The 25198-nt window shown below is 44.3% G+C and overlaps 1 protein-coding gene across 1 annotated transcript in view; it reads right to left on the reverse strand.

Moving 5' to 3' along the window:
* MDGA2 (MAM domain containing glycosylphosphatidylinositol anchor 2) overlaps window positions 1-25198 on the reverse strand; it is a 332178-nt gene that overhangs the window by 64239 nt on the left and 242741 nt on the right. Inside the window, exon 10 of the mRNA XM_065635574.1 lies at window positions 2872-3141. Within this exon, the coding sequence (XP_065491646.1) occupies window positions 2872-3141 (270 nt within the window). The remainder of the gene's footprint in view (window positions 1-2871; window positions 3142-25198) is intronic.

Here is a 25198-nt window from a genome sequence, read left to right on the forward strand (position 1 = left end):
GGGATCGGAAGTTACTTAGTAAAAGTAGCTATGTCAACATAATGCTTTGTTTAGTACTACCCAGTGTTATCATTACTACTTTAACTAGTATCTCACAAATTCTATATATCATTATCAAGACAGCACCATAAACGATGGACAGACAAATTTCGTGATGTAACTTAAGTGAGGAATCACACAAGGATGTGTATCTGGTCCTTCCAAACACACGGATTAAACAGCTGCAAGAATTTAACGTGGATGAAACAAAATATTGTGCTTACCCAACCTCTCTCCAGTACTCAAATCCTTCTGTGCCACTCATGACATTTTGCGCATCTTTTTTTTTTTTTTTTTTTTTGCCTATTTGCTTCCAGCCTTGGCAGGGTTTTAAGGACACGCTGCCTGAAATGTACTTTTTGTTGCTCTTTGGATACGATGCGCACTATCAACCACTGAATAAAATACACAGATTGGGAAGCTGCGAGTAGCATGAACTCAGCTTTGCTTCCCCACAAATACAATTTTGCTTCTATGTTCTTATTTATTTTTAAGACAGTAGCCTCAGATTTGCCTGCCTGATATAAATCAACCCCCTTTTCCACGCGTGATTTATTTTGCTGGCGTCTTCTCAAATCTGGCTCAAAATACAAATGCAGTAAAAACAGGTTTTGCAAACTCCAGAGCTAGTATAAATCTTTTCATCCAGGCTGCTTTTAATACTGTACTGAAAGCCTTTCTCTTAGCATACCAACGCTTCCCTGCAGCCCCTGCAAAGTGAGCATTGCAGCACGCCGCTACGACACGGAAACCTGGAAATAAAAGCAACTAAAAATGTGCTGCAGCAACCCCCATTATTCCACCCAAAAGAAAAGCTCCGCACTATTGCCAGATTCCTGCCACTGGGTTGTTTATTTGGCTTTTTCCTCCGTGCATGTGTGTAAGAAGTGACCCATTTCTTTTCTGTATTCACATTCCCGGTGAAATGTGAGCCTCCTTTTTTAACCACTTCGTCATTTTTCTTCTCCGTGTTTTCAGTTCCCCAGCGCTTTAACTTCATCTGTCCTGATGAGACTGGGGACCAGAATGTGGCTACTGCTCTGTCCCGGGAGCAGTTTCAACTCCACACGTCAAAGAACACATTTACTGAATATGTCATTTTAACCTTAAAACACTGAGGAAAGCACAGAAGTCGTAACCCGAAGTGTTACTTTCAGCATCCTTAACGCAACCGTACAGCATAAATCCGCATAATGCTATAAACAAAAAATGAGCTAAGCACACGGCGGGATGTGAACCAGTATATCATAAACCCATTTTAGTACTAATTTTCAGTTATATGCCTTGTTTTGGCATGGTAATAAATCACAAAAAGCCACTCAGAATGCCCCAATCCTGGCAAAATAATTGCCTTAGAATAGGTTTCCACAGTCTCGGGTCCCAGGCGTGATGAACAGTAAATTGAACTGCATTTACTCATTTGAGGAGAACGACTGTTTTCTCTGGTTTCCTTCAGAGCCACCTTTTGGATTAAACTCCAAAGATGTGGAGAAGCTGGTGGCTGTGGAAACACCTCCACGCAGGCTCTGGATGGTATGTCAGCCCAAGGTTTGATTACATTTGGGGAGCGGCAGAGCCATCCATCGCCGGGTGCTCGCTGCGCTCCCGCGCGTGCTGCCGGCCCCACGCGATCCCTGCCAACGCGGTGCCATCCTGCTGAGTCCAAAGGAGGAAAAAATCGAAGTACCTGCACAAAACGTGTCTTTCCTATAAAACAAAATACTACTGGAAAACACCAGGGAGCTGAATTGTTGCCTTTCTTCCCAGGACAGATGGGTCCGGAGGGTGTGCCCTGATACCCAGGACTTGCGCGGAGCAGGGAACCCGAGAGGTGCTCTGCAGCTCAGCCATTAAATCCACGCCCTTAATTAAATCCATTCTGCTGGTAGCAGTGAAGCTGATAATAATGCCCATTTTCCTAAACAACGGCAGGGTTCAGGGGGCTGCCAGCCACCCCAAAAGCAAAACCTCCTTTACACCTGATTGCAGCTGGAGCCAAGTTGGTTAAACAAGAATAAAATCTCACGAAAGATGAGTGACCTTTTTATATAATTCTCCTCTATATATTCTGAGTTTCTTGTTTGTTGGTTTCCTTGCCCATCATCAAGACTTGCATCCTAAAAACCCAGTTTAACATTGAGACCCAAGAATATAAAAGATAAAAGACATCTAAAGTTTGCCTCAATCCAGTGCATTAATTACACAACATGGGTAGATCACTGCAGAGGCTCCGCATCCTCCCCGAGTCTATGATCTTGTGTACGAACTTCACAAAGTCCTTTGCTTTCAGAGAAAAGGAACAAATTTCAACATCCCTTTGTACTCGGGTAGCGTGAAGTTTCTAGAGACTGGTCTGCCTGCCTTGGTCTCCAAGCTTGCTTGGCGCACCAAGAGGGAAGGGGAAATTCAAGCCTTATTGCAAACTTCAAATAGAAGAAATTTGCTGCCTGATGACTCTCTCAGGCTTTTCTCTGTCAGATGCCTGCAGAGAAGGCATATTTACATTTTGCACATGAAAATCTTCACCTTCAAATCACTGAAATGGGCTAAATCTCCTATTTTGTTTCCAGCCTCCCCAGAATCCAAAGCAGATGCCTTAGGCCATGATTCTACAGGATGTTTCAAAAAGACAGACCCAATTTCATGATGGCAACATGCTACGATTACACAAAAACTTACAAATGGTATAATGAGTTATGAAGTGTTAGCAACCTTTTTATAAATGCTCTGTGTTCAATCCACCTGCTGTACGGACAAAACCGCTGTGATAATTGAATTAGTCCCAAACGCCTCCCAGTCGGGTCCATCGCACCAAGACGCGTCCAAGCCTACCTGTGACGAGGAAGCTGCACCGGCCAGCGCCCGCTTCGTTGATGATGTTGCAGTTGTAGATGCCGTAGCTGTCGCGGGAGAGGCTGCTGACGGTGTACTCGGTGGAGTCCTGCACGTCGAACTGCCCGGTGCGCAGCAGCTTGCTGCCCAGCCGCCACTCGTAGGTGAGGACGCGGGTGGGATAAGCCCGCAGGACCCGGCAGCTCATGGTGATGCTCCGGCCCTGGCCTTGCCGGATCTCCAGGAAGGTGGGCTCCACGGCGGGGGGGTCTGCAGGAGACAGGGAGGGAGAGCAGATTTGTTATCGAATTAGGATGAGAGATCATAGAATGATGGAATGTCCTGAGTTGGAAGGACCCACAAGGATCATGGAGCCCAACTCCTGTCCCTGCACAGGACACCCCACAGGTCACCCCGTGGGTCTGAGGACGTTGTCCAGTCTCTTCTTGAACACTGTCAGGTTGGGGCCGGGACACCTCCCTGGGGTCCAGCACCTCTGGGTGAAGAACCTTTTCCCAATGTCCAGCTGACCCTCCCTGGCACATGTTCCTGCCGTTCCCTCGGGTCTTATCGTTGTTTGTCAGACAGATCAGCACCTGCCCCTCCTGCTCCCCTTGCGAGGAAGCTGTAGACCACGATGAGCTCTCCCCTCAGTCTCCTCTTCTCCAGACTGAACAAACCCAGGGAATTCAGCCGCCGATGGTGTTAAACAGCCACTGCTGAAAGGACAGAGCGCCACAGCGTAACCGGCATCTACGAGAGGGGAACTCAATTACGGTAAGTATACAACCTCCATAGATACGGATCAGCTGGTAGCAGCAATGTACACATCCAAAGCGTGGTGTTCTGCTTATTGACATTTTCTGCTGAGTACTTAAAGACATTGTGCTTCTACACTGACGTTATCGGTCGAGATGCAGTGAGAGGTCCAGAGGAGGCTGCAAAAATGGTCAGAGGGCTGGAGCAGCTCTGCTGTGGGACAGGCTGAGAGCTGGGGGGTTCAGCTGGAGAAGAGAAGCTCCGGGGAGACCTCAGTGCGGCCTTTCTGGACTTAAAAAGGGCTGATAAGAAAGATAGGGACAGACTTTTTAGCAGGGCCTGTTGTGATACTACAAGGCATGATGGTTTTGAACTAAAGGAGGGGAGATTCAGACAAAATTTAAGAAGAGGGTGGCGAGAGCCTGTCCCAGGTTGGCCAGAGAGGTGGTGGCTGAACCATCCCTGGAGACATCCCAGGCCAGGCTGGACGGGGCTCTGAGCAACCTGAGCTGGGGCAGATGTCCCTGCCCATGGCAGGGGGGCACTGGGGGAGCTTTAATGGTCCCTTCAACCCAAACCACCTGTGGTTCTATTCTATGAGAGGTCCCGTGCAGCCCAAAGGCTCAGCCCTCCCAACCCCACAGAAGAACCACAGACTCTGACACATGGGGCTTTTGGGAAGGGGAAAAGGGAGAAAAAGAGATAAAAACCCCAACTCGCTTTCTATAAGGTGCACAAGGCAACAATGACCCTGGCATGGCTGAGGCAGCGATTCTGTCTTTAGTGGGGGATCTAATTTTGTGGGACAGAAGCACCTTCCCATAACTTGAATTAAACTGCATTTTAAATAATTTAGATTTGCAGCTACAAAGTCTGACAGACTTTTGATTCCAGCATAATAAAAAATTAGTAAAATGGAGCCAACACACAGTGTATGCAAAAACCTAACTTCAACCTCCCATTTGCCTTTTGATAACTTAATCAGCACAGAAGAGTATGGGCAACCTGGACAGAATAATGCTGGCACTCAGCTCTTGTCAGCACAGCTTTTTAGATCAGGTAACGTGCATGTGTTTGCAATCGGATGCAAAAGAGTGAGTGACAAGACATTCTGGCTCTTTAAAAAACACAGCTCATTTTTTAGGCCACGAGAGAGAAGAAATCCTGAAAGCCTCCTGTGCCAGTAAGATACACGAAATCTATGCATCCATATAGAAGGAACTGTCTGACAGGCATAAAACATAAAATCCCTGACAAGCTCTGCACGGGAACAACCTTCACAAAGTCCAAGCCGTGCTCCTTGCAGAAGGAGCTCTCTTGTACCATTATCTCCCCAAGAGCATCTTGTCCTCAGGTTCTTCATTGACTGGTATCTCCATCCCAGATACCAGTAACCTTCAGACTCTTAATTCCTGACATAACGGAAGCTGTAAACAGATTCCCTCAGATCCTGTAAATTAGGAACCATACGTGTACTGCTCGCCATCTCTTCCTTAGACAAGAACCCAGTCAACACAGAGCTCTTGAAATTAAGGTAAATTTTGGAGACTGTCACATTAGGACAACATTGCTTAGAGCTCATGACATCCAGCTATTGTATATGTCATTCATTGCAATAATCCACATTTATCTTTTATCATAATCCAGGTTTGGGATTACTGGGAGAGGATGACCACAATTTGGCAGCAAAGTGAGCAGAGAGGCAGAAGCGGTGAGGAGCATCAGTAGCGGGATGCAGGGCTTGGCGGTACAGGTTGATGAATCGACAGATATTAACTCTGAGGACAATTGCCCCTGCTTGAGATTCCCCAAAAATATGACTGATGAAGAAGAAAAGATGTGGAAATCACTGATTCAAAACCCCATCGATCCCAGCCTGACCTTTCTCTTCATAGATTAAATATCATATGGCTTTGTATAATTTTGAAGCCAGATTCTTAGCTGGTACATGGACTGCAGGGCAGCCACAAATAACTCCAAATAACAGACCAGAAATCCTAAATTCTCAATACCACGAGCCTTCTTTCCATTGATAATATCCCCCAATTTTGTGTCATCAGAAAATTTCATCACAGCGTGACTATTCTTTGTGCTCAAGCACAGAATAAAAAATACAAAAGACGATAAATTTGGAAGAAATTCCACTAGTCTCTTCCTCTAGCCTGATATTTGCCCTTTCAACAGAACCCAATTGTGTCTTCATCTTCCCTCACTGTACAATTTCTCCACCTTATTTGCTTCACCAATAGTTTCCCAAGGCAGGAGATTTGCAGGGAATTTTTGGCTTCAAGATAAGAGCTATTTTTGAGAAAGAAAAAGTGCCAGAGCTCAGCTTTCTTCTAAGGGAGAGCTGCTTAGCCAGTCAAGCCTGATCTGCCTTCCACAGATTCTCATATTTTCCTCTAACCACCCTGTCTTACAATTGCTCACACTTTCCAAATACCTTCTAAATCATGATATATAACGGATATCAGAGAAATTACTAAAAAAAAGTTATTAATATTTACTATAAATCCAGTAATTTCTTCACCCTGAGGAATAACCTCTCCAGGTTTTATTTCCATTTCCATCCGTGCTAATTCCACATCCATAATCTCTTTGGCCCTACTGCCTTTACCCTCACAGCCAGCACTACAATATACTTTTAAATCCAGGTAACATTTTCGCCAGCCTTGAGCTGGACACAGATTAGCCTATAAAATAATACAACTTAAAGATGCTCAAACAGCATCCTCTGCTGGTCCTGAGTGCCTGGGGAAGGGGGAGAGCACAGAGGGAACTGGAGAGATGCGGGACAAGAACTTTCTAAAAGCTCTCTGTGCGATGTCTAAAACAGCCTTTAACGAATGATTTTGCTATAATTTTCTCCCATTGCTTACAATGTGTAATAATGTCCTCTTCTGTTTGTTTTGCCATTGCAATTTGAAGCACCGTATTCGGTGAACGATGATTCTCTGTTCACCTCTCCATGGCAGCTCTGCTTTAATGACTTTTAGCATGTTGATATTCAGCCTCCTCTTTCATTCCCCTCCTGGTTTATTTGCTTATAAGATACTTTAGTCTCATAAATAGCTTTTAAGTAAAGTTTCCCCTGCCTTTAAGGTCAAAATAGTCTTTACAATACAGAATTTCCATCTATCCATGAGCAGATGATACCCAGTGACAGAAAAAGAAAATTAGCTTTGGTTGCTCATGCTTTTGCAGGTAATAACTTCAATGGAAAAGGAAAAGGATGATAAAAACTAAATACATGACAGTAGCAAGAGGTAACAACTTAATTTTTGTGGGGTTTTTGTGGTCGTGTTTTGTTTTTACAAGATAGTAGCTTCACAGCCAGCAAAGGTGCTGGTGTCTCAGGCATCTTCTAAGAGTAATGATGCTCATAAGAAAACTTACTCTGCAGCTGTCTGGAACTTATATGTGTTTAATTCATTTGCATTAGCTCTTCCCCAAGGCTTTAGAAATTTGATTTAATTTACTTTGCCGTACTTATCCCTATCTTTCATAATTCTCATATTAGTTTTTGAAAAATATATAGAAAAGCCGCAAAGGGAGTACAATTCATTCTCTTAAACAATTATCTTTGGGAAGCAAACAGTCTGAAGTTAAAAACAGGCTTTATATTAATGTTTAATGAATTTTTTAGCCTAAGTACATTCACGTCTTAAGGATTATAAAATGGAAAATGAAGGCTCTCCTGCTATCTAGAGAAACGACAGCAAGGATGCCTGTTTGTTTTAAATCAGACACCTGCTCTTCATGGTGTGGATCATATAATGGTCTTTACTGGGAGATTTGTTAAGGAGAAATCACACCGTTCAGTGAATTTATTTCGACTGTGTGGCCTTGAGCAGAGACTTCACCTGCTGATTTGGTTGTTCCAATTTGCATTCTAGCCCAAGCAAATTAATTATCTTCTCTCTCCCAGCTCTAGCAACACGGATAAATATGAAAGACTGATGCCTCTGTTTAAGTTTTATTGTATTTGTGGCCACTTTTTATTTGATTCACCCAATAGAAATTTTATGCTAACAAGCTATATCAGCTACAGAGCAGGAGTAACCTTTAAATACTCTTGGGGTCGGATTTGCACCACAGAAAACAAGACCAGTAAATGACAAATCAGGGCAGTCCGTGATGGACTGGACGATGTATTTAAAATGCCAGAGAAGCCAAGACGACTTAAGCAAACATTACTTCCAATATCTGATTGAAACATACTGTAAATTATTTTATTGCCTCAGGGATGTGCAGTGGAAAAGCAGAGTCTTTCTAGCTTAAAAAGGCAGCCTTTCCTTTTTCTTTTCCTTAAGTTATTGAGGGCATGTTTGCCTGCGAGGGAAAGTTACTTGCTAAGATTTGTATCCTGCCTGGTAATGAAGGCTTGGTCTAAGCAGTGAATTTTATTTTATGTCTCTGATATATCATGCCCAGGCTCTCAAGATCACTCAGGAAAATTGTGTGGCATTTCTGCACCTCCCAGCAGAGGCAGCACTTCATCTCCCAAGCCACACCAGCAAGTATTTTATAGGCTACAAAAGAGACATTACACGTATGTTGTCGGCAATGGGGTTTGTGTGCTTTTATAGCACAAAATGATTCATTAATACATACATGTAAACGTACCAGAATTAGATGCATGGAAATCGGCTGATATGTGCTTGTATAGATGAATACAATCAATATAACATATATAATGTCTATTCAAAGATTTTAATGGATTTTGCCTTTCTCAAATACCATTTGTTCTAACTTAAAAATAAAGGAATTTTTGCCTGATATCCGACCCTGCAAACCTCCTCGGCAGAGCTGCTCTCGGAACCCGCGCTCCTGGAGCCCCCGTAGCAGACAGTCAGTAGACTTGACAGTAAAGCTCCATTTTTATTTTATTTTCTTAAGTTGTAACCAGGTACTGTAGCAAAAGCTCTTAAAAAAATAAAACCCAAAGGATTAGAGTGCACAGGTGTGGATGGGGGGGGGTCTTCTTGTAAAAGACTTGGAGACAGGAGAGATGGGGCAAGAAAAGCTGCCGAGTTCTGGGTACCTGGATGTCACCAGGTCTCGGTGTGGGCTCCCAAAGCCACCAAAAGCCACTCAAAGCCACCAAAAGCCACCCAAAGCCACCCATTGCTCACCTGCGCTGCAATGCTGCGGGCATCGCTGGGGATTTAAATCTGAATTTTGCGAAGAGCAGCTGCAGAAGAATAGCGCAATATTGCTTAAATCAGTAATAAAAACCACGCACGCAATTAACTGATCAGTTGCAAAGGAAAACCCAGTTCCTAATGAAGCCAAACCCAATGGAGCTCAATCAAGTGTTGCCTTTCGGGAAGGAGATCTTGGAGCTGCTGGGGATATTTCTCTGCAAACGTGTTCCTTAACGGTGCAAACAGCCGGCCATGGCCAGAGCTGAGAGCAAGAGACCCGGGGAAGATCCCGAGCAGCAGCTTTAAGGCAAACGTCAGGAATTATTCCTTTAGACAAAGTACCATTTAAGACGACTCACTGCCGTCTTTTATTCTGGAGGTTAAAGGCCTGAACGGAGTCAGAACAGAACGAGCCCCGGCCGGGCACGACGTGGCTGCGAGCGGCTGTGAAAGCCGCGGTGGGGATGCAGCCTCGGGCACATCCCGGGATGTTGAACCATGCTGGGGAAACATCGCTCTATTCATCCGCACTGCAGGACTCGTTACGATGCTGGCAAAGCCTGACACGATTTCCACCCCTCCGCAGTCGTTATTCCCATCTCTCTCCATCCTCCAGCTGTTCTTTCCGGGCGCCTCGAGCTATTCCAAGGATTATTTTTACATGCAATTGAAAACTGAAATGAAATGGCACTTTAAGCTTTCCAGGTCCTGCCTTGGTTTTATTTAATGCGGTAGAAAACGAAACGACACCAAAAAATAAATTTAAATCAGCTTCCTGGCCACAGTGGAGAAGCAGCCAGACTGACGGCAAGGGCTGGAGAGCAAACCCGCTCCAACGGGGATCTGTACAAATACCCAACCAGCACCATTAAACTGCTCTTGAGCCAGCTCAGCTAAAACCAGCTACCCAGTAAAAACCCCCTGATGGCAAAGGATGCACCGAGAGCCACGGATGGGAGCAGACGGCAGCTGCATCCCCCTGCCAGCCGTCCTCCAATGGGGAATCCACCAAAACCCATCAAAACCCCCCAGAACCCCAGGACCCTTCCCCAGGAGGAGGGAAGGAGCAGCAGCCTCGCCTGGAGCATTGCCTTTGCTGCAAGTGCTGCAAGGACCGAGTCAGTCGTCTCTTGGTACCATATCAAAACGCTCTCAGATATGAGAACGGTAAAAGCACGACACGAGCCTAGACAGGTAAATGATTTAGTCTTTACAACTCTTAAGCGATTTACAGCTGCTGTTATCCCTTTATACGGGGCAGGATTTCCACCAGAATGCCTCTCACAGCTTCCAGAAGTAGTTGGATAATGGAGCATAGCGATCCCAGTCCATCTGTATCTTTTTAAAGCTAAATGAACACTTGTTTTTTCTACAAAAATAAAAACCATATACGCACACATTTAAAAAAATATCCTACAAACTATAAATAGCTTTACAGCTTAAAGCTAACGAGCATGGGGTTTGGTGGCAGGACTGAGATTACAGGACACAATACCCCCTTGGTTCCAATAGAGTCCTGCAGAAAACAAGTGTATATATATACTATACAAGCGTATATCTACTTAAATAAATGACAAAAATAAGCATAGGCTCTATTTTCTGAAGAAGCTGAGAGAACTTAAAAAGGCAGAAGAGTTAGTGAAAAAAGAATCGGGAAAATACTCTTTAGAGGCAATGGGAAACTTCTTATAGTGCTGGCCTTACAGATCTTGCTCCACCTTTTAACCAGACAGAAAATCCAAAAGAATTTGACCAAATCGTAAAAGTACCCTTCAGAATTTATATATTTCTGGAATATATACTACAGTCAAACTCGTGGTTTTACTAATCTACCAAGTTGGATGTGGGGCTGGCTGTGTGACACCTGATGGCCAGGACACAGAGAAGACCCGACGAGACGGCTAGAGCGCTTTAGGAAACTCGAGTACGTAATAATTGTGATGCCCATGAAAATGACAACACCAATTTTCCAGCCAAAGCTCAGAGACAGATATTACAACCTCAGGTAATGGATTTATTTCAGTGAAATGAAAATGTTATGTCCAGCAATATAAAAAATCATTTGCGCACCTGCCTGTAAATGAAAACAGAATTGCAAAACCAACCTGGCACCGCGCAATCACCAAGCAGCCCTGTGCACAGAAAACAACGCACGGCATGCAAGGGGTATCTCAATTCACAGGAAATTTGCTTTCCAGATGTGACACCAATGGTTTCTGAACCTTTTGGACTAAGGGACAGCCATTGAGCAGAGCCAGGGAAGGGACAGGACATTCTGCTGGGACCTCCTAGATACCTACGGGACCATCACCATCATGCAGAACAGTGGAAAATGGGCTGTCTTGCTGAAGCACACCTTATAAATAATAATAACCAGAGCTCATTAGGATAGGCAGCATCTAGACCAACAAATGGAGGAGGGAACATCCACCGTATTTCCAGTGTTTATGAGTCATTGCTTTTACAATACACCACTGAAAAATACCCTAATAGGCATTTTAAAAAAAATCCATCCCTACCACAAATCACTGTATTCCCACCAGTCCTTAGAAAACATTTCTTAGGTAGGAAACACCTCAGTCCTCAGGGCTGGGACCAACACGCAGGGCGCTGGGTTTCATCAGCTCCAGCTGCCAGCTGAGCACCTGCCCCAAGCTCTTAGTCCATTTCTGTTTTCTTTCCTAGAAATCCTCATGAAGTAGCTCTCAGAGGTTCTTTTATTGCTGTGAGACTACTGAAGAAACAGAATTTAAAAATCTTTACTTGGAAACAAAAAGGAAAAGGGATGATCCATGTCTATGGGAGAACGATTTCAGATTAATATCAGAAAATAGGCATGCTTTTAAATAAATAAATCACCAACATTTAAACTTAAAAAAACCAAAAACAAACATGGAAAACGAAACAGATAACTCAGCATAAAAAAAAATTTAAAACAATTTAAATAAAAAATTAAATAATAATTTAAATAAAACCTACAAGCTGCAAAGTTGGCAGTGGGTGTGTTGGCACACATTTAACATAAATGTGCGGTTTGCTGTCAGGTCCGTCTCTCAGGACACCCACATCCATCGGCATTTCTCTCCTCGGTCCCATCCCTCGCAAACTCTTTGGGGCAGGGCCCGTTTTACAGAATATCACGGTTGTCACCCACACAGCGCGACGCTGCCACACCAGCGAGTACAACTACCTGCTAACACGCTAATAAATGAAATATGACAGTGCTAGCAAGTACGAAAATATTCTTCCTCCGAGCCTGGCAATACTCTGTGTTGCCAAATCCAGTTTATAAGCAGTAATGAGTCTGGAAAAAGGAGAACAAGAGAGGAGCATTGCCTGAGCACGCACACATCTCCGTGAGCCGGGGGGAGAAGCTGAGGATTATATTGCTGGCACTCCAGTGATTGGATCTGTTTATTTTAGGTTGTAGTGGTAAATTTATCAGCCCTGCCTACGTGCAAAGGGTCAGACAAATAAAAATTTTAAAAAAGAAAAAAACCACAACAAACAAACCCTTCTTCTCCTAAGGAACCTGAACTTCTGCAGAGGATACTTACTGTCGCTCATAGAGGATGCTTTAATTGACAAATAAATGAAGCTTTTGAGCAAATGGCCTTGCAGCAATTGTGGAGGCAGAAGGAACTGTTCAGTTCTCATCTCAAAAAGGCTGGGAGCACATGTGCACATTTCCCTGCTGTGAACGAGGCCAGAGATGGGCAACGCTCTGCCCAAAATGCAATTTAAGGGTGAGCCTCTCCCAGGGTGCTGCAAGGTGCCAAGGATGGAGAAATAATATATAAAAATGGGGAAGCTCCTGAATCCTTCTCCTCCCAGAACAACATGTTGGTGCACGTATCAACTACCGTTTTATTTTTTGTTTCCCCACAGTAAAATTAATGTTAAATAGCAGTTTTCATCAGGAACTGTCTTAGAAACATCTGAATACAAACCTGACTTTCCCTAAATAATTTTCTTTTCCATCAAACTGCTGTTTTCTTCTTAGACAGCCAGGAGCAGCTGAAGCTCATCAGTTTTTAATTAGTTTTTCAGATGATTTTGGTTAAAACCAATCGTGGTTTTCTTTATTACTGAAAGCTTGAACACTTCTGCGGAGTGGGTCTAACCATATTTTCTCACAGCATAAAACTTGCTGTTTTCTGCTCCAGGACTGTTACCAGCACTAATTGGACAGGTCACGCGAGGCACAAATCTCCCCCAGGTGCCTTTTAGGTGCTTTTCACACTCCTTTTATTAATAACACACTAAAAGTGAAATAGCAGCAGCCTGGCGGGGAAGCTGCGCTGACACCGCGATGGCACGCAAAACCCGTCTGACATCCTAAAGGATGGAACGGGGGAAAAACCGGCAAGAAAAAGGACATCTCTTAAATTTAGCATTCTGGTCCCGACTTCCAGCCAGGGTCCAGGAGGAGGTGTCTCATGAGGGACACCTGGCAGAGCTAAATTTCAGAGAAAAGTCAGCTGTGAACCCCAAAACCACCGGGGAATGCTCCCAACAGAGCTGCAAGCCAAAAACATGTATTACCATTCAGGGCCATTATGACAGAGACACACCAGCGGATGATTTTGGTTATTCCCCGTTTCGAAGGAGATCTCTCCTCCTGCACGCAGACAACACCAGCGCAAAGTCAGAACACTTGACACAACATGGTTTTTATTCCTGGCACACAAAAAGGTTGAACTTCAGCTTACCCGTGGGACCGAGAACGACTTTCATACTTCACCCAGACAGGGGACAGCAAGCATCACACTGAGATTTCGAAGAAATCTAAAGTTTTCCAGCTAATCTAAATATCAGACCTAACAAGGTGTAAATTTAAAGTTAGATGGTTTTTGAGTTAGGTAGATTTCAGTGTAATTTTTTTTTCCATTGGCTGCAACAGTGTATGTTAGTGCACGGTTTGCAGAAGGATTTACAATTGAAGCCTGGTCACCGCTCTGCTAACTTTGATTTTGCAGCTCAAATTGCATCTGCTGGTTACAGACATTTGCTGGGATTTTCCTGGCTGAAGCCTCAGTCCTGGTTTGCCTTTCTGACAGGGCAATGAATTTTCTGAAACTACTGAACAAGCAGCAAGCATCACACAGCAGCTCTGAGTTTTATAAGATTAAATATTTGTGCTAAAACAAATGAAACTTTGCGAGTGAAAAATATTCAAATGAGTAAACAAACAAGAAATAACTTTTTAGTAAAGCTGCAACATTAATTTTCCCACATATCTGCAAATCATTATTTGCTTTATTTGAATAGCTCTGGTGAGAATGTGATTGTTGAATAATGATTAGCTTCTTTAAAAAGCCATGAAATGGGTATAATCCACAATCTTTCAATAAAGTCTACTCTGCTGATGATCTTTTATGTGCTGCTATTCCTTATAGTTTGGAAAATGAAAATTGTAATGTCTGGTACTTGAACAGTACCATGGCAATAGTTTTTATCTCACAAGACATCATGAAGAAAGCAGCATCTTAACCCTTCAGAGTTGTCTCTTCCCTGCACGGGCAAGCCACAGAAGCACAGAACAGTTTGTGTTGCAGGGCCCTCCCCAGCCCCCCCAGTGCCCCCCTGCCATGGGCAGGGACATCTGCCCCAGCTCAGGTTGCTCAGAGCCCCGTCCAGCCTGGCCTGGGATGTCTCCAGGGATGGTTCAGCCACCACCTCTCTGGGAACCTGGGCCAGGCTCTCACCACCCGCAGGGCCAACAATTCCTTCCTCGTGTCTAGTCTAGTGTCCAGGAGGTGGATCTAGAGAGGAAGGAGAGCAGAGATGTGTGAGTGCAACTGGAGTCTCACGCCGACACGCATCCCATGGGAAGGCTCCAGCCCTGAGCTCCAGCTGTGGGAACCAGCCAGCTGCAAGAAACAGCATCTCAGACCAGGGGAAATTCAGGAACCTGTACGCTCAGAGCAAACAATGAATCACATAAGGAAGAAAACAGGAAAAGAATAGACCCTGCTTCTCGTGGTACATGTAGCTTCTAGAGGCATTTGAGAGGAACGAGAGTGAATGGCACATGGTATGCATCTCTGCATCTGAATCTCCCTCCTTTAGTCTAAAACTGTCACCCCTTGTCCTATCACAACAGATCCTGCTCAAAAGTCTGTCCCCATCTTTCTTATCATCCCCTTTTAAGTCCGGAAAGGCCGCAATAAGGTGTCTCTGGAGCTTCTCTTCTCCAGCTGAACAGCCCAACTCTCAGCCTGTCCTCCCAGCAGAGCTGTGGTACCTGAATTTGTCTGTCCCCAGGGCTGAGGAAGGTCTCTGGAGAAGCTGGGACCACCAGTGTCCCCCCTGCTGAGCCAGCTGGGAAAGACTCCGCACTTATTTTAAAGCCTTTTTCAGCTGAAGAGATATTGCACGCAAACAACTTTGCAGGTCGGAGCGAGCTGTGTTTAGTTTTGCCAGCCATGCGCTTGGTCTCAAGGTGTTTTATGGACCCATAAAAGAGACCGCAATCCCACAACAACACTGGGATGCAAAACAAAAGCTGGATGTCCCCGTTGTGCGTAGCCACTGAGCCGAGAAAAATCACACTGAAGATCTCTCAAACCCCTGGCAGCTTGTTTTAAATTCAGATATGGGAGAAAGCTTTCCGTAGCCGTCTCTCCTTCTCCCTAGAGCAGACCTCCCACAGTTAGGTTATGGTTGGACTCAACGATCTTGAGGGTCTCTTCCAATTCTTTGATTCTACCAAAGGGTTGACCTACATGGAGGTCAACTCAACGCAACATCTCAGAGGAGTCCTACCTACCACAAGCGCCTTGCATTGCATTGCGGTGTGAGCTCCTCACACCTCATTCCTCCAGCCCAGCCCTACCCAGACCACTGTTGATAAAATCATCCTCTTCCCTGCTGCTAAAACGAGACTGTTTCCCCTCTGCAAATCTCTTCACAGGCCTCCTGGATATTTAATCAGGGAACACAAGCTACTTGGCTGGGGAGAAGCTCAAGATTCAATGTGACTTTAAAGAAACTGGCAACAGAACTACCCGATTAGACACGGGAACTGTTATTATTATTTCAGTACCAGACTCGCTGTCTTTATTTCCTGAGCTCTATTTACTTATTTTCCCTGCTCTACAAGATGTCCCCTTCCAGTTATTAGGAGGAACTTTCTCTTCAGACCTCAAAAAAAAAGCCCTGCTGCCTTGCAAAGATCAGAAAGATCTCTGCTTCTCTTTATTGGGCCAGCTCATCATAATATTTCAGGGGTATATTTTCAGAATTCCTTGCAGGAAAAGTCCTACCAAGTGTTGCAAAAGTGTGAGTTCTTAAAATGATGGTTTGTGGGTTTTTTTGCTTTTGAAGACAATTTAAGATTTCTCTTTCAGAATGTCTTTTTTTAATGTAGGTTAAGGCAAAAACTGCAAAAAACCAAACAAAATCTTACATAAACATAAAAGAACTAATGGAAGTAGCACGTAATGCTTATTAAAACAAATTGGTTTAACTCCTATTAATTCCTATATGCTTTTCTAAGAGATAATTACATAAAAATTCAGGTAGTCTATGTAAATATGTGAATTGTAGAATGAAGAGGCCACTAATTCACACAGATTACTTGTCTCCTTAAAAGTCATCCGGAAAATACAAGATTTAAATATTTCACGGTTGAATATTATTATTACACTGCTTCCATCAAAATTGCCTAGTATTTAACTGCAAGGAAGAATTTTCACAGTGGTTAAAGAGAACGACCACATGAAAGGTTAAAGAAAACTTTAACCCACTTTAGCACTTACATACTCCAATAATATTTAATATTCAGTTACTATTTGCTATCTACTGTATCAAGTAACCTTCTTAAAAGCCTGATTTTAAAAATTGAAAAAGACCTTCCCATGCCTGGTGCCTCGAACCAGCAACAACAAATCTTTGGCCATGTCCCACGTTCACATCCTGAGTTCAGCACAAACGCAAACCCATTTAGGACAAAGGCAGGCTTTGGAACCACCGATACTCACATTAAATAATATTTTTTTCTACTAAATTATTTTTCTGGTCACCATCTGGTCCTTCAATAAGAGGAAGCTCTGTCAATATAAATATTTTCCTTTATTTTGTTAAGAGAAGCACAAATGTATTTTGGCGACTACAGGTGTTCCTTTCTATGCTTTCGTATTTTTAGTTAAGGTTCTTTGGAAATATTAGATGCTTCAGTAGAAATCTCAGGCTGCAAAACAATAAAGGAAGTCACTTTTAAACAAAACTTTGCAGAAAGGCCATCTCCTGATGATGAAGAATAAAGATCTTCTAGTTCTTGTAACAAAACCATCCTCTTCCACCAGATCCTGCAACCTTTGGAAACCCTTTCTTTTTTTCCTCAGATTACCATGATATCACAGTATCATGGTTGGATTTGAGGCCAATACAGCACGAAGTGTGCAGTGCAAGGGCACCATCCCAGGCAATGGGTAATTCCTTTAAATACCTCCTACAGCTCAGAGAATTGACACCAGATCTATTACATTTATATCTCTGGCCAGCCAAGGAGAGACATGATTGTGGCTCTTTCTCCCTTGAGCTTCTCCTTACCACTCTGAGCCAAAAGACTGGACATGAGGAAGAAATTGTTTGTGCTGAGGGTGGTGAGAGCCTGGCCCAGGTTCCCAGAGAGGTGGTGGCTGAACCATCCCTGGAGACATCCCAGGCCAGGCTGGACGGGGCTCTGAGCAACCTGAGCTGGTGCAGATGTCCCTGCTCGTGGCAGGGGGGCACTGGGGGGCTGGGGAGGGCCCTTCCAACCCAAACCATCTGTGATTCTATGAAAAAGAAAACAGCAAAGTAACAGACGATGGAGCAGGAAAAATTATTCCTGCGTTTTGGATAAATCCTAAAAATATAAAGCTGCCTGTGAGATGTACCTGAGTTACTCTGCACTCAGACACGAGAAGGATGGTTGCTGCTCACTCAAGTTCAGACGATGGCCAAAGCCTTCAAATTTGAGTGCAACTCACTAGCTACAGAATGGTTTGATGGTATGTAGTGGAATAATGTTTAAAAACCAGATTTGCCCAGAGAATTTTTATGCAGATGGTGATTAAGGTTTTTGGGTGTCTTTTTTTTTTTTATTCCAACCTTAAAAATCCATGAATAGAAACTCTTCCCCTTGGAACTGCCATCACATTTCAAAACTATTATTCTCACAGGAGCTACATTTAAGCATCGTTATTGCTCAGCTAAAGCCAGCAGCACCACAGCGCTTTACATCAGCCCAGGAAAAGCTCCATGAAGCCAACGTTGCTTTGCATTTTCTAGAAATACTCTGCAGCATTAATACAAGATTCCAACATATTTCAACAAGTGCCTTTTCAAAAGTGCCATGCCCTCGGCTTTTGGATAAAAAGTAAAAAAAAAAAGAAGATTCAAAAGGCTGAATAAGACAAGTCAATAGCATCAACTCCAGATTTGTGTGACTTTAAACAAAAGTTAAGTTCTGCCATTGTCCTTCAAGCACTGGCACGCAAATAAAAGTTCAGGACTAAAGTGGCAAATCATTCACCACAGCATGTACTTTATAATGAAATCTTACAGAGCAATTTGCTAGTAATTTATGTCATGTAGCAGCCAGAATCAACCACTTATGTTTAATTTCCAACAAATTAGAATTGTCCAGGGTAGTAATTCTACCTGTGAAGCAATTCCTTTTAATGTAGTACACGTATGTAGGTATAGCCACATGATCATTGGAATTCGATACCTACAGAAACCCCGGTGGCAGCAACAGTGTTTTATTTGTGCTTTGGCTAATAGATCCTCTTCAGTGAATGAAGATATGCAAATTTTTATCATTGTGAAGATACATTACAAGAATTAAAATGCAATGCCTGCATGAAAATTAAACGGGGTATAAAAATAGCTGCGATGGGTTCTTTCTAATGACTTATATGACAGATGTAGGCATGATTAATGACGATGCAATAATGCCTTGGCTGAACTTAATCACTAACACATCGGTTAATATTGACAGAGAGGAAATGAATGATACTGAGGTATCTACACCCAGAATCACCAGAACAGAGTGAACATTAACTACTCGGGGAGGCTTCGCATAGGCAGAGATGATATGACATTCATGGCATTGGATCCAGCTCTCCTGCATGACCACCCAACAGGAGTCCTGCTCAACCCACGTCACCAACCACGGTCCTGGTGGTTTCTTAGTCATCTGGTGCCTAATAAACCCTCCAGGAATCAATCCTTAATTTGTCACTTTTTTGTTGTTGTTTATGCATAGCTGAAATATTTAGATGCATGAAATACGCTGAGACTCTTGACCTGTTCTGAGATCCAAGGGATTTAACAACAGAAGGGACAGTTGCAAGTAGTTTCTGGGGCCACATGCTGGCAGAATTTAACTCCAGTATTTTCACATCAGGCCCATAACTTGACTCTGGGCTGGAAGATACAGATTCTTGCAGAGGACATTCCAGCTCAATTTAAAACTTTCTGACAATGAATATTTTTCAGTTGCCCAAATGATTAAAAAAATACATTGCATTTCATGATCTTCCTCTACTTGCTTTGGAAATTGTATACTTAAAAAGTTACATATAGAGTACAACCTATTAATGGATTTGATTTTCTTGAATAAATTAAATAGAATTAGCTTTTTAAGTCTTGCATAGCAAGGTAGTTTTTCAGGATTTTGAACAGAGAACCCAGATTCCTTGCCAGGTGTACGCCCTAATGCTGCTTTCCCTAACACTGCACCACAGAGCTGATCGTGGAATCATAGAATTGTTCAGGTTGGAACAGACCTTTAAGACCAAGTTCAACCATTGACCTCACACTGCCCAGTCCCCACCACCACCCCATGTCCTGAGAACCTCATGTCCGCCTGTCCAACCCCTCCAGGGCTGGTGACTCCAGCACTGCCCTGGGCAGCCTGTTCCAATGCCCCACAGCCCTTTGGGGAAGAAATTTTTCTCCATATCCAATCTAAACCTCCCTGGCACAGACGGCCTGAGGAGGGATGTCACGGAGGAAGTATTACGCAGGGCAATTTCAGTTAACATGGATATTAGTACTACAGCCTGAACAGTTTAATCAATGACCAGGAGACCAGGAAGGGCACACAAAGCTTGCATTGGTAAAGAGGACATACAACACAACGATTAAATGACTATTAAATGACAAAGCAGGCGGTGCAGTCATACCTAGAGCTAGGTGAACTGGCAAGCTGAGCTTGTTCAACTAAATTCTAAGTTTCTGTACAAAAGCAGAATTGCAAAGTTCTACGCCAGCACCTGCTGGAGAGCCACACGACATGGTGTAAGCAGCCAGGCTTTGCACCATGCTGACAACAGGTCTGTTTTGGAGTGACAGAGACATTGGGAAAGAGCCTTTCATCAGCAGGGCAGTGAAGCACTGGGACAGGCACCCATGGAGGTTGTCCAGTCCCCATCCTTGCAGGTTTTGAAACTTGGATGGAAAAGTCACGGTTGATCACGTCTAGCATTGGTGTTAGACGCGCTCCAGTGTCTCTGCAAAGTGCCGGCCATATCTACAGAATGGAGCCTGCAAAACCGATGGAGACATTGACACACACGTAGGTGTTCACCATGAGCTCCTGGCAAAGCAATGAGCAGCTGGGTAAGCAGATAAAGGGAGAAAGGAAGGGAACGAAGCGCCGCAGACAACCCCAGCACTACCAGCTTGCAAACGCTCCTGCTGCCTACATGGTTAACAGGTTGGTAGGGGAGAATCTAGGAAAGAGCCAGGGAACTGAGCTGGAGACACAAAACGGCTTCCAGAAGCAGAAAAACAGAGCTTGAACTGTTTAACTTCTCAAAGCGGGGATAAAGAAGTGACTGAGTGGCACTCTAGAAACGCATCCACACTGAAAATGCTGCATCCTACACTCAAAGGCACGGGAAGGCGAAACAGAAAGAACAGCTGAGATATGTATACGGGCAAATTAAAGGTAGACATAAGACAGATGTTAAAAGTAAAGCTATTAAAACCACAGAGGAAGCAATGGATTCCGTGTTTCTTGTTATCCTCAGGCTGAACTATTGACATAAGTCATGCATACAAACAGGCAGTGACACGGAGGTCAGCAGTGCACAGGAACCCAGGCTAAAGGATTTAACCGTGTATTTTAAACACTGCCCCTCATTCCTGCAACCGCTCCCGGAGCTTTTTGCGGTTTTCCAGCTTAAGGCAGCGAACCCGCCGCCTGGCGGAGCAGCCAGCAGCAGCCTTGGTCATCCCGATACTACGGACGTGCCACCAGCCACGTCCAACGCTGGCGCAGCTCAGCCATCCCCAGGTGACCTTCATCCCCCCAAAATGTGGGAGCAGGGGCTCGCGGCGATGCCGCTGTGCCCACGCATCGCCCAGGCTGTGCTGGGCTCCCCGCGAAGCGATGGAGAAAGATGCTACCGCCCCAGGCATAAAATGCAACCGGGATAAATCTGAAGATAAAAGCAGGCGAGGAGAGGAGGCAGAGTAAAGACATGCTGTGCAAGGAGCAGAGTACATCTGGAAACACCCGGGGGAGATTTCTGCACAATGTTTTGCAATAAAAAGCATTTTTTTACCTGGACAGGGGAGACAAATAGATGTGCTAGGGAGAGCAGAAAATATAGAAATGTGAACATAAAACAAGTGTATGGACTTAAAACAACCCAGAAATTTTTTTTTACTGCTGCTCTGGACAGTGTTTGCAGCAACCTTTATTTGGCTTGAAACAGACACCAGTTTCTTCAACTACGTACTTTATTTCTCTTGTGGATAAGGTCACTTCATAACCAAATGGGCTTTTCTTTTGTTGATCTGTAGCAAAGAATTACCAATAAGAAAGCAAATTTATTTACTTCTGTGTCAAGGCTGACTCTGCCCTCGGGAAACTTGGGGCCATTTCATGTGCAGAAGTCAGAGCATTAAGCTACGTTATGCTCATACCTTTGGGCCAGGTTGGGCTCTCATCTCCTTTAGAGCCTGGGACATATAACAAACATCAGAGACTAGAGCTGCACTGAATCTGACTGACCTGGGCCTATTCCTCAAGCAGCCAAGGTCAATACTTTTAAATTCAGAGGTCAGGGAGTTAAACCCTGGAGAGGGCTCAGCCTGGGACTTGGTTACAGCCCTGGAAAATGAGAGGGAATCGGCTCCGAGCTGGAGGGCAAATTGCCTCGCAGGTTACAAAGACAACTTTTGGCAAGTTTAAAAGAAAACAGAAGAAAATAATAAGTGCCAGAAGAGAAGAGCTTAAGGACACACAAGCAGGACAGGGGCAAATAAGAATTTATGGGAGCAAGCCTGTTCTCAGCGCAGACAGCCACTCAAGTAGTGGAGGCACCATCCCCGGAGGGGTTTAACAGATGCAGAGAGGAGGTTCTTGGGACATGGTTTGGTGGTGGATTTGACAGTGTTGGGTTAATGGTTGTACTCGATGGTCTTAAGGGTATTTTCCAACCCAAGTGATTTGATGATTCTCCCCTGGACCACTCCTCAGCAGCAAAAAAAGGACGAGATGTTCTCAGCTGAGGGAGAATGACCTGGTTTGGGTGCGTTTAACCTGTTTGAATGGGTTGCCCTATGCTTAGCATATCTTAAGTGATGACACGCAAACGAGAAGAGGTAGAGAGATAATGTATTTGGTGCCTATAGCTTAAATCTTTTCTCTGCAGCCCTACTGCAGGAATCCACTGCTGAGCACTGAAGCTACTGAAGCGCAGCAGCACATCTTGGCAACAAGGGGAATGAATCACTTTCCCACTCCACTTAACAAAATTCCTTGAGAACTGCCCATAGGACACCCTGGACAACCTCAGTCAAGCTCTTCAGAAGAAGAGACAGAAAACTCCTTTCGCTCCTGCCAGAACACCCCAGATCCCATCTACTTTGTTCTTTGAGTGTACAATGGCTGGAAACCCTTGGGCAGAAGAGGGACGGACATTGCAAATGAAGGGTACAAATACGGCTTTATAAGATGAAAGGGAAAAAAATCACTTCCACAGCCATGCAGATGTAGTCTGAATTTGTTTTTTGCTTTTTTCTTTACTTGGGCAAAACTCTTTGGTACCTCCACTGGAAATCTGGGATTCATTTCTACATCCAGCTTCATGGGAGTCCTGACACTTCCAACTTTTTTCCAGATGTAGCTGAATCTCTGCCTTCCCCGCTCAAACCTTTCACTCAGTAATATCAGGATAACTGCTACAGCATCACAAGTTGAATTTTCCAGACAAGCGACTCAAAAATAAACAGGTCTGAGAAGGCAAAGGGCAGCGCTGGGTCTGCAACAGGGATTTGTGGGGCATGAACTGGGGATCAGGGTCTTACGGTGGGTCCCGAGAGACCTCAGTACAAAGCAGGTCCTGCCAGCGTTCGAGTCTTCGGGAAACGGCAGCACATGGGGGCATGACGGAGATCCCAGACGGGAGCAACCAAGGCATCTCCTGCAGCAAGTGCAAGCAGCACAGTCGATGTTTCTAATTGCAGTTCCATGCGTAGGTGCAAAAATCTATCCTGTAGACTGCAGGGTCCCTCCTTAATCCAGCCGGACGATCAGCTCACGTGCTGGTTTCCTCTCCCGCTGCCCTGGCAGCAGAATGTCCGAGCAGCTCACGGGTGACTTTCTAACAGCACAGAATATCGATGTGCTGAGAAAAGAATCAGCATCAGGGACAAGAGGGGCTGAAGTAATTCCCTGGCCTGAAAGGGGAAAAGATGCTGCTCTCCCCCTACACACTGTATCTTGCATTTTCCTGATGGTGTTTTCCACTTTGTAAGGGCTCTAAGAAATCAGTATCATTTATCGTTTTATTATTTATGATCATAAACAAACTGAATATCTGATTGGTAGAGGCTACACCACTTTTCTAATTAAACTCATTCTCTTCCCCCCTTTCACATGATCTGGAAGATCCAGAGCAGTTTGGCATGGCTCGGTGTGCGTGCAGCGGCTGAAGGAGAAACGTCTCCTCTCAGGCAGCATGGAAGAACAAACTCCTTTTAAATCAACTTTCAGGCTTGTTCAGTTCTTATAGCAAGAGCTGCAAATCACAGAATCATAGAACCATTGTGGTTGGAAGAAATTGAGTCCAACCATAACCCACCCCTTGCACTGCCCCATGTCCTGAGAACCTCATGTCCGTCTGTCCAGCCCCTCCAGGGATGGTGACTCCAGCACTGCCCTGGGCAGCCTGTTCCAATGCCCCACAGCCCTTTGGGGAAGAAATTGTTCCCCAGATCCAACCTCAACCTCCCCTGGCACAACTTGAGGCCGTTTCCTCTGGTCCTAAATGATATTAACCTATGAGTTTCTTTCAAAGCACGTGGATAAATGTTCCGGTAAACCAGATCGCTGTTCTAGGAGAGGCTGCAATCAATAACTGCATAGAACAGGTCACGGTGATGGTGAGAACGTGCAAGAGGGACCAGGCCAGTTGCCAGTGCTCAATTCTCTGGCTGCTGTGGATCAAGCAGGGCAGAAAGGAAACTGCCTCAAAGATACTAAGGTCATACAATTTTAATGAAAAAAAAAAAAGTTACTAGAGAAAGAATCAAGATCCTATTAATGTCCTCACTGATGGGAAGACTGAAGCGCGAGCTTGGCTTTATCAGCCATGGGAGGACGCGGATGGTGTAGCGGTGAACTCAACACCATATCGTAAGTGCAGCTACAGCTGGAAAGCATCTTTATTAAATAAAATATAAGCTGGAGATGAACCCAAAGGAAGCTGTGCTGCTTGACTCCCTCCTCAGGAACTGTCTTATATTTTTAATTTGACTATACATCACTCACCCTCCAGCTTTTACTTCTTCTGCTGTCCCAAACTCCATTTCCCAGTGATGGTTCCTTAGTCCCGCACCGGCTACAGTGACACAAAACCAGAGTGAACCCCATTCCTGTCCTACCCCATTCCTCTCCCCCGAGGTTACGTTTGGATCCATCCAATTATCTCCATACTCCTGGAGTGTCCCTGCTAATTAATTTTCACCACTGTGGCATTTACAGAAAGGGAGGAAAATCATCACCTCGAGATTTCAATGTTGTTTAACTCCTCAAAGTAATTTCTTAATGTAATTGCATTTTATTAAGGACAAAGAAAACTCTGTGATGCCACCGGGCGGCTTTCGGAGGGGCTGTGTTGAAGGCTGCTGGAACTCCGAGATAGCACCTAATTAATGAGCCTGCCCAGAAGACAACAGCTCCCTTCCCAGAAAAAACACCATCTTTTGAGGCTGGTGTTCGCTCTATGTCAGAATAAAAAATGATAGAAAACGGTGGCCTTTTAACACTTTAAAACTTGTAACGCTCATGGGAAACAAAGAAATAAAACAACCTTGACCCCCAAACCTATGAGGATGTTTCAATATCTGGATGTTGATTCTGAGCAAAATCCAGTCATCTATTTCTAAAAATTTGTCTTTAGAAGATTTCA

The sequence above is a fragment of the Caloenas nicobarica genome, chromosome 5 (assembly GCF_036013445.1).
Source record: "Caloenas nicobarica isolate bCalNic1 chromosome 5, bCalNic1.hap1, whole genome shotgun sequence".
Classification (NCBI taxonomy): Eukaryota; Metazoa; Chordata; class Aves; order Columbiformes; family Columbidae; genus Caloenas; species Caloenas nicobarica.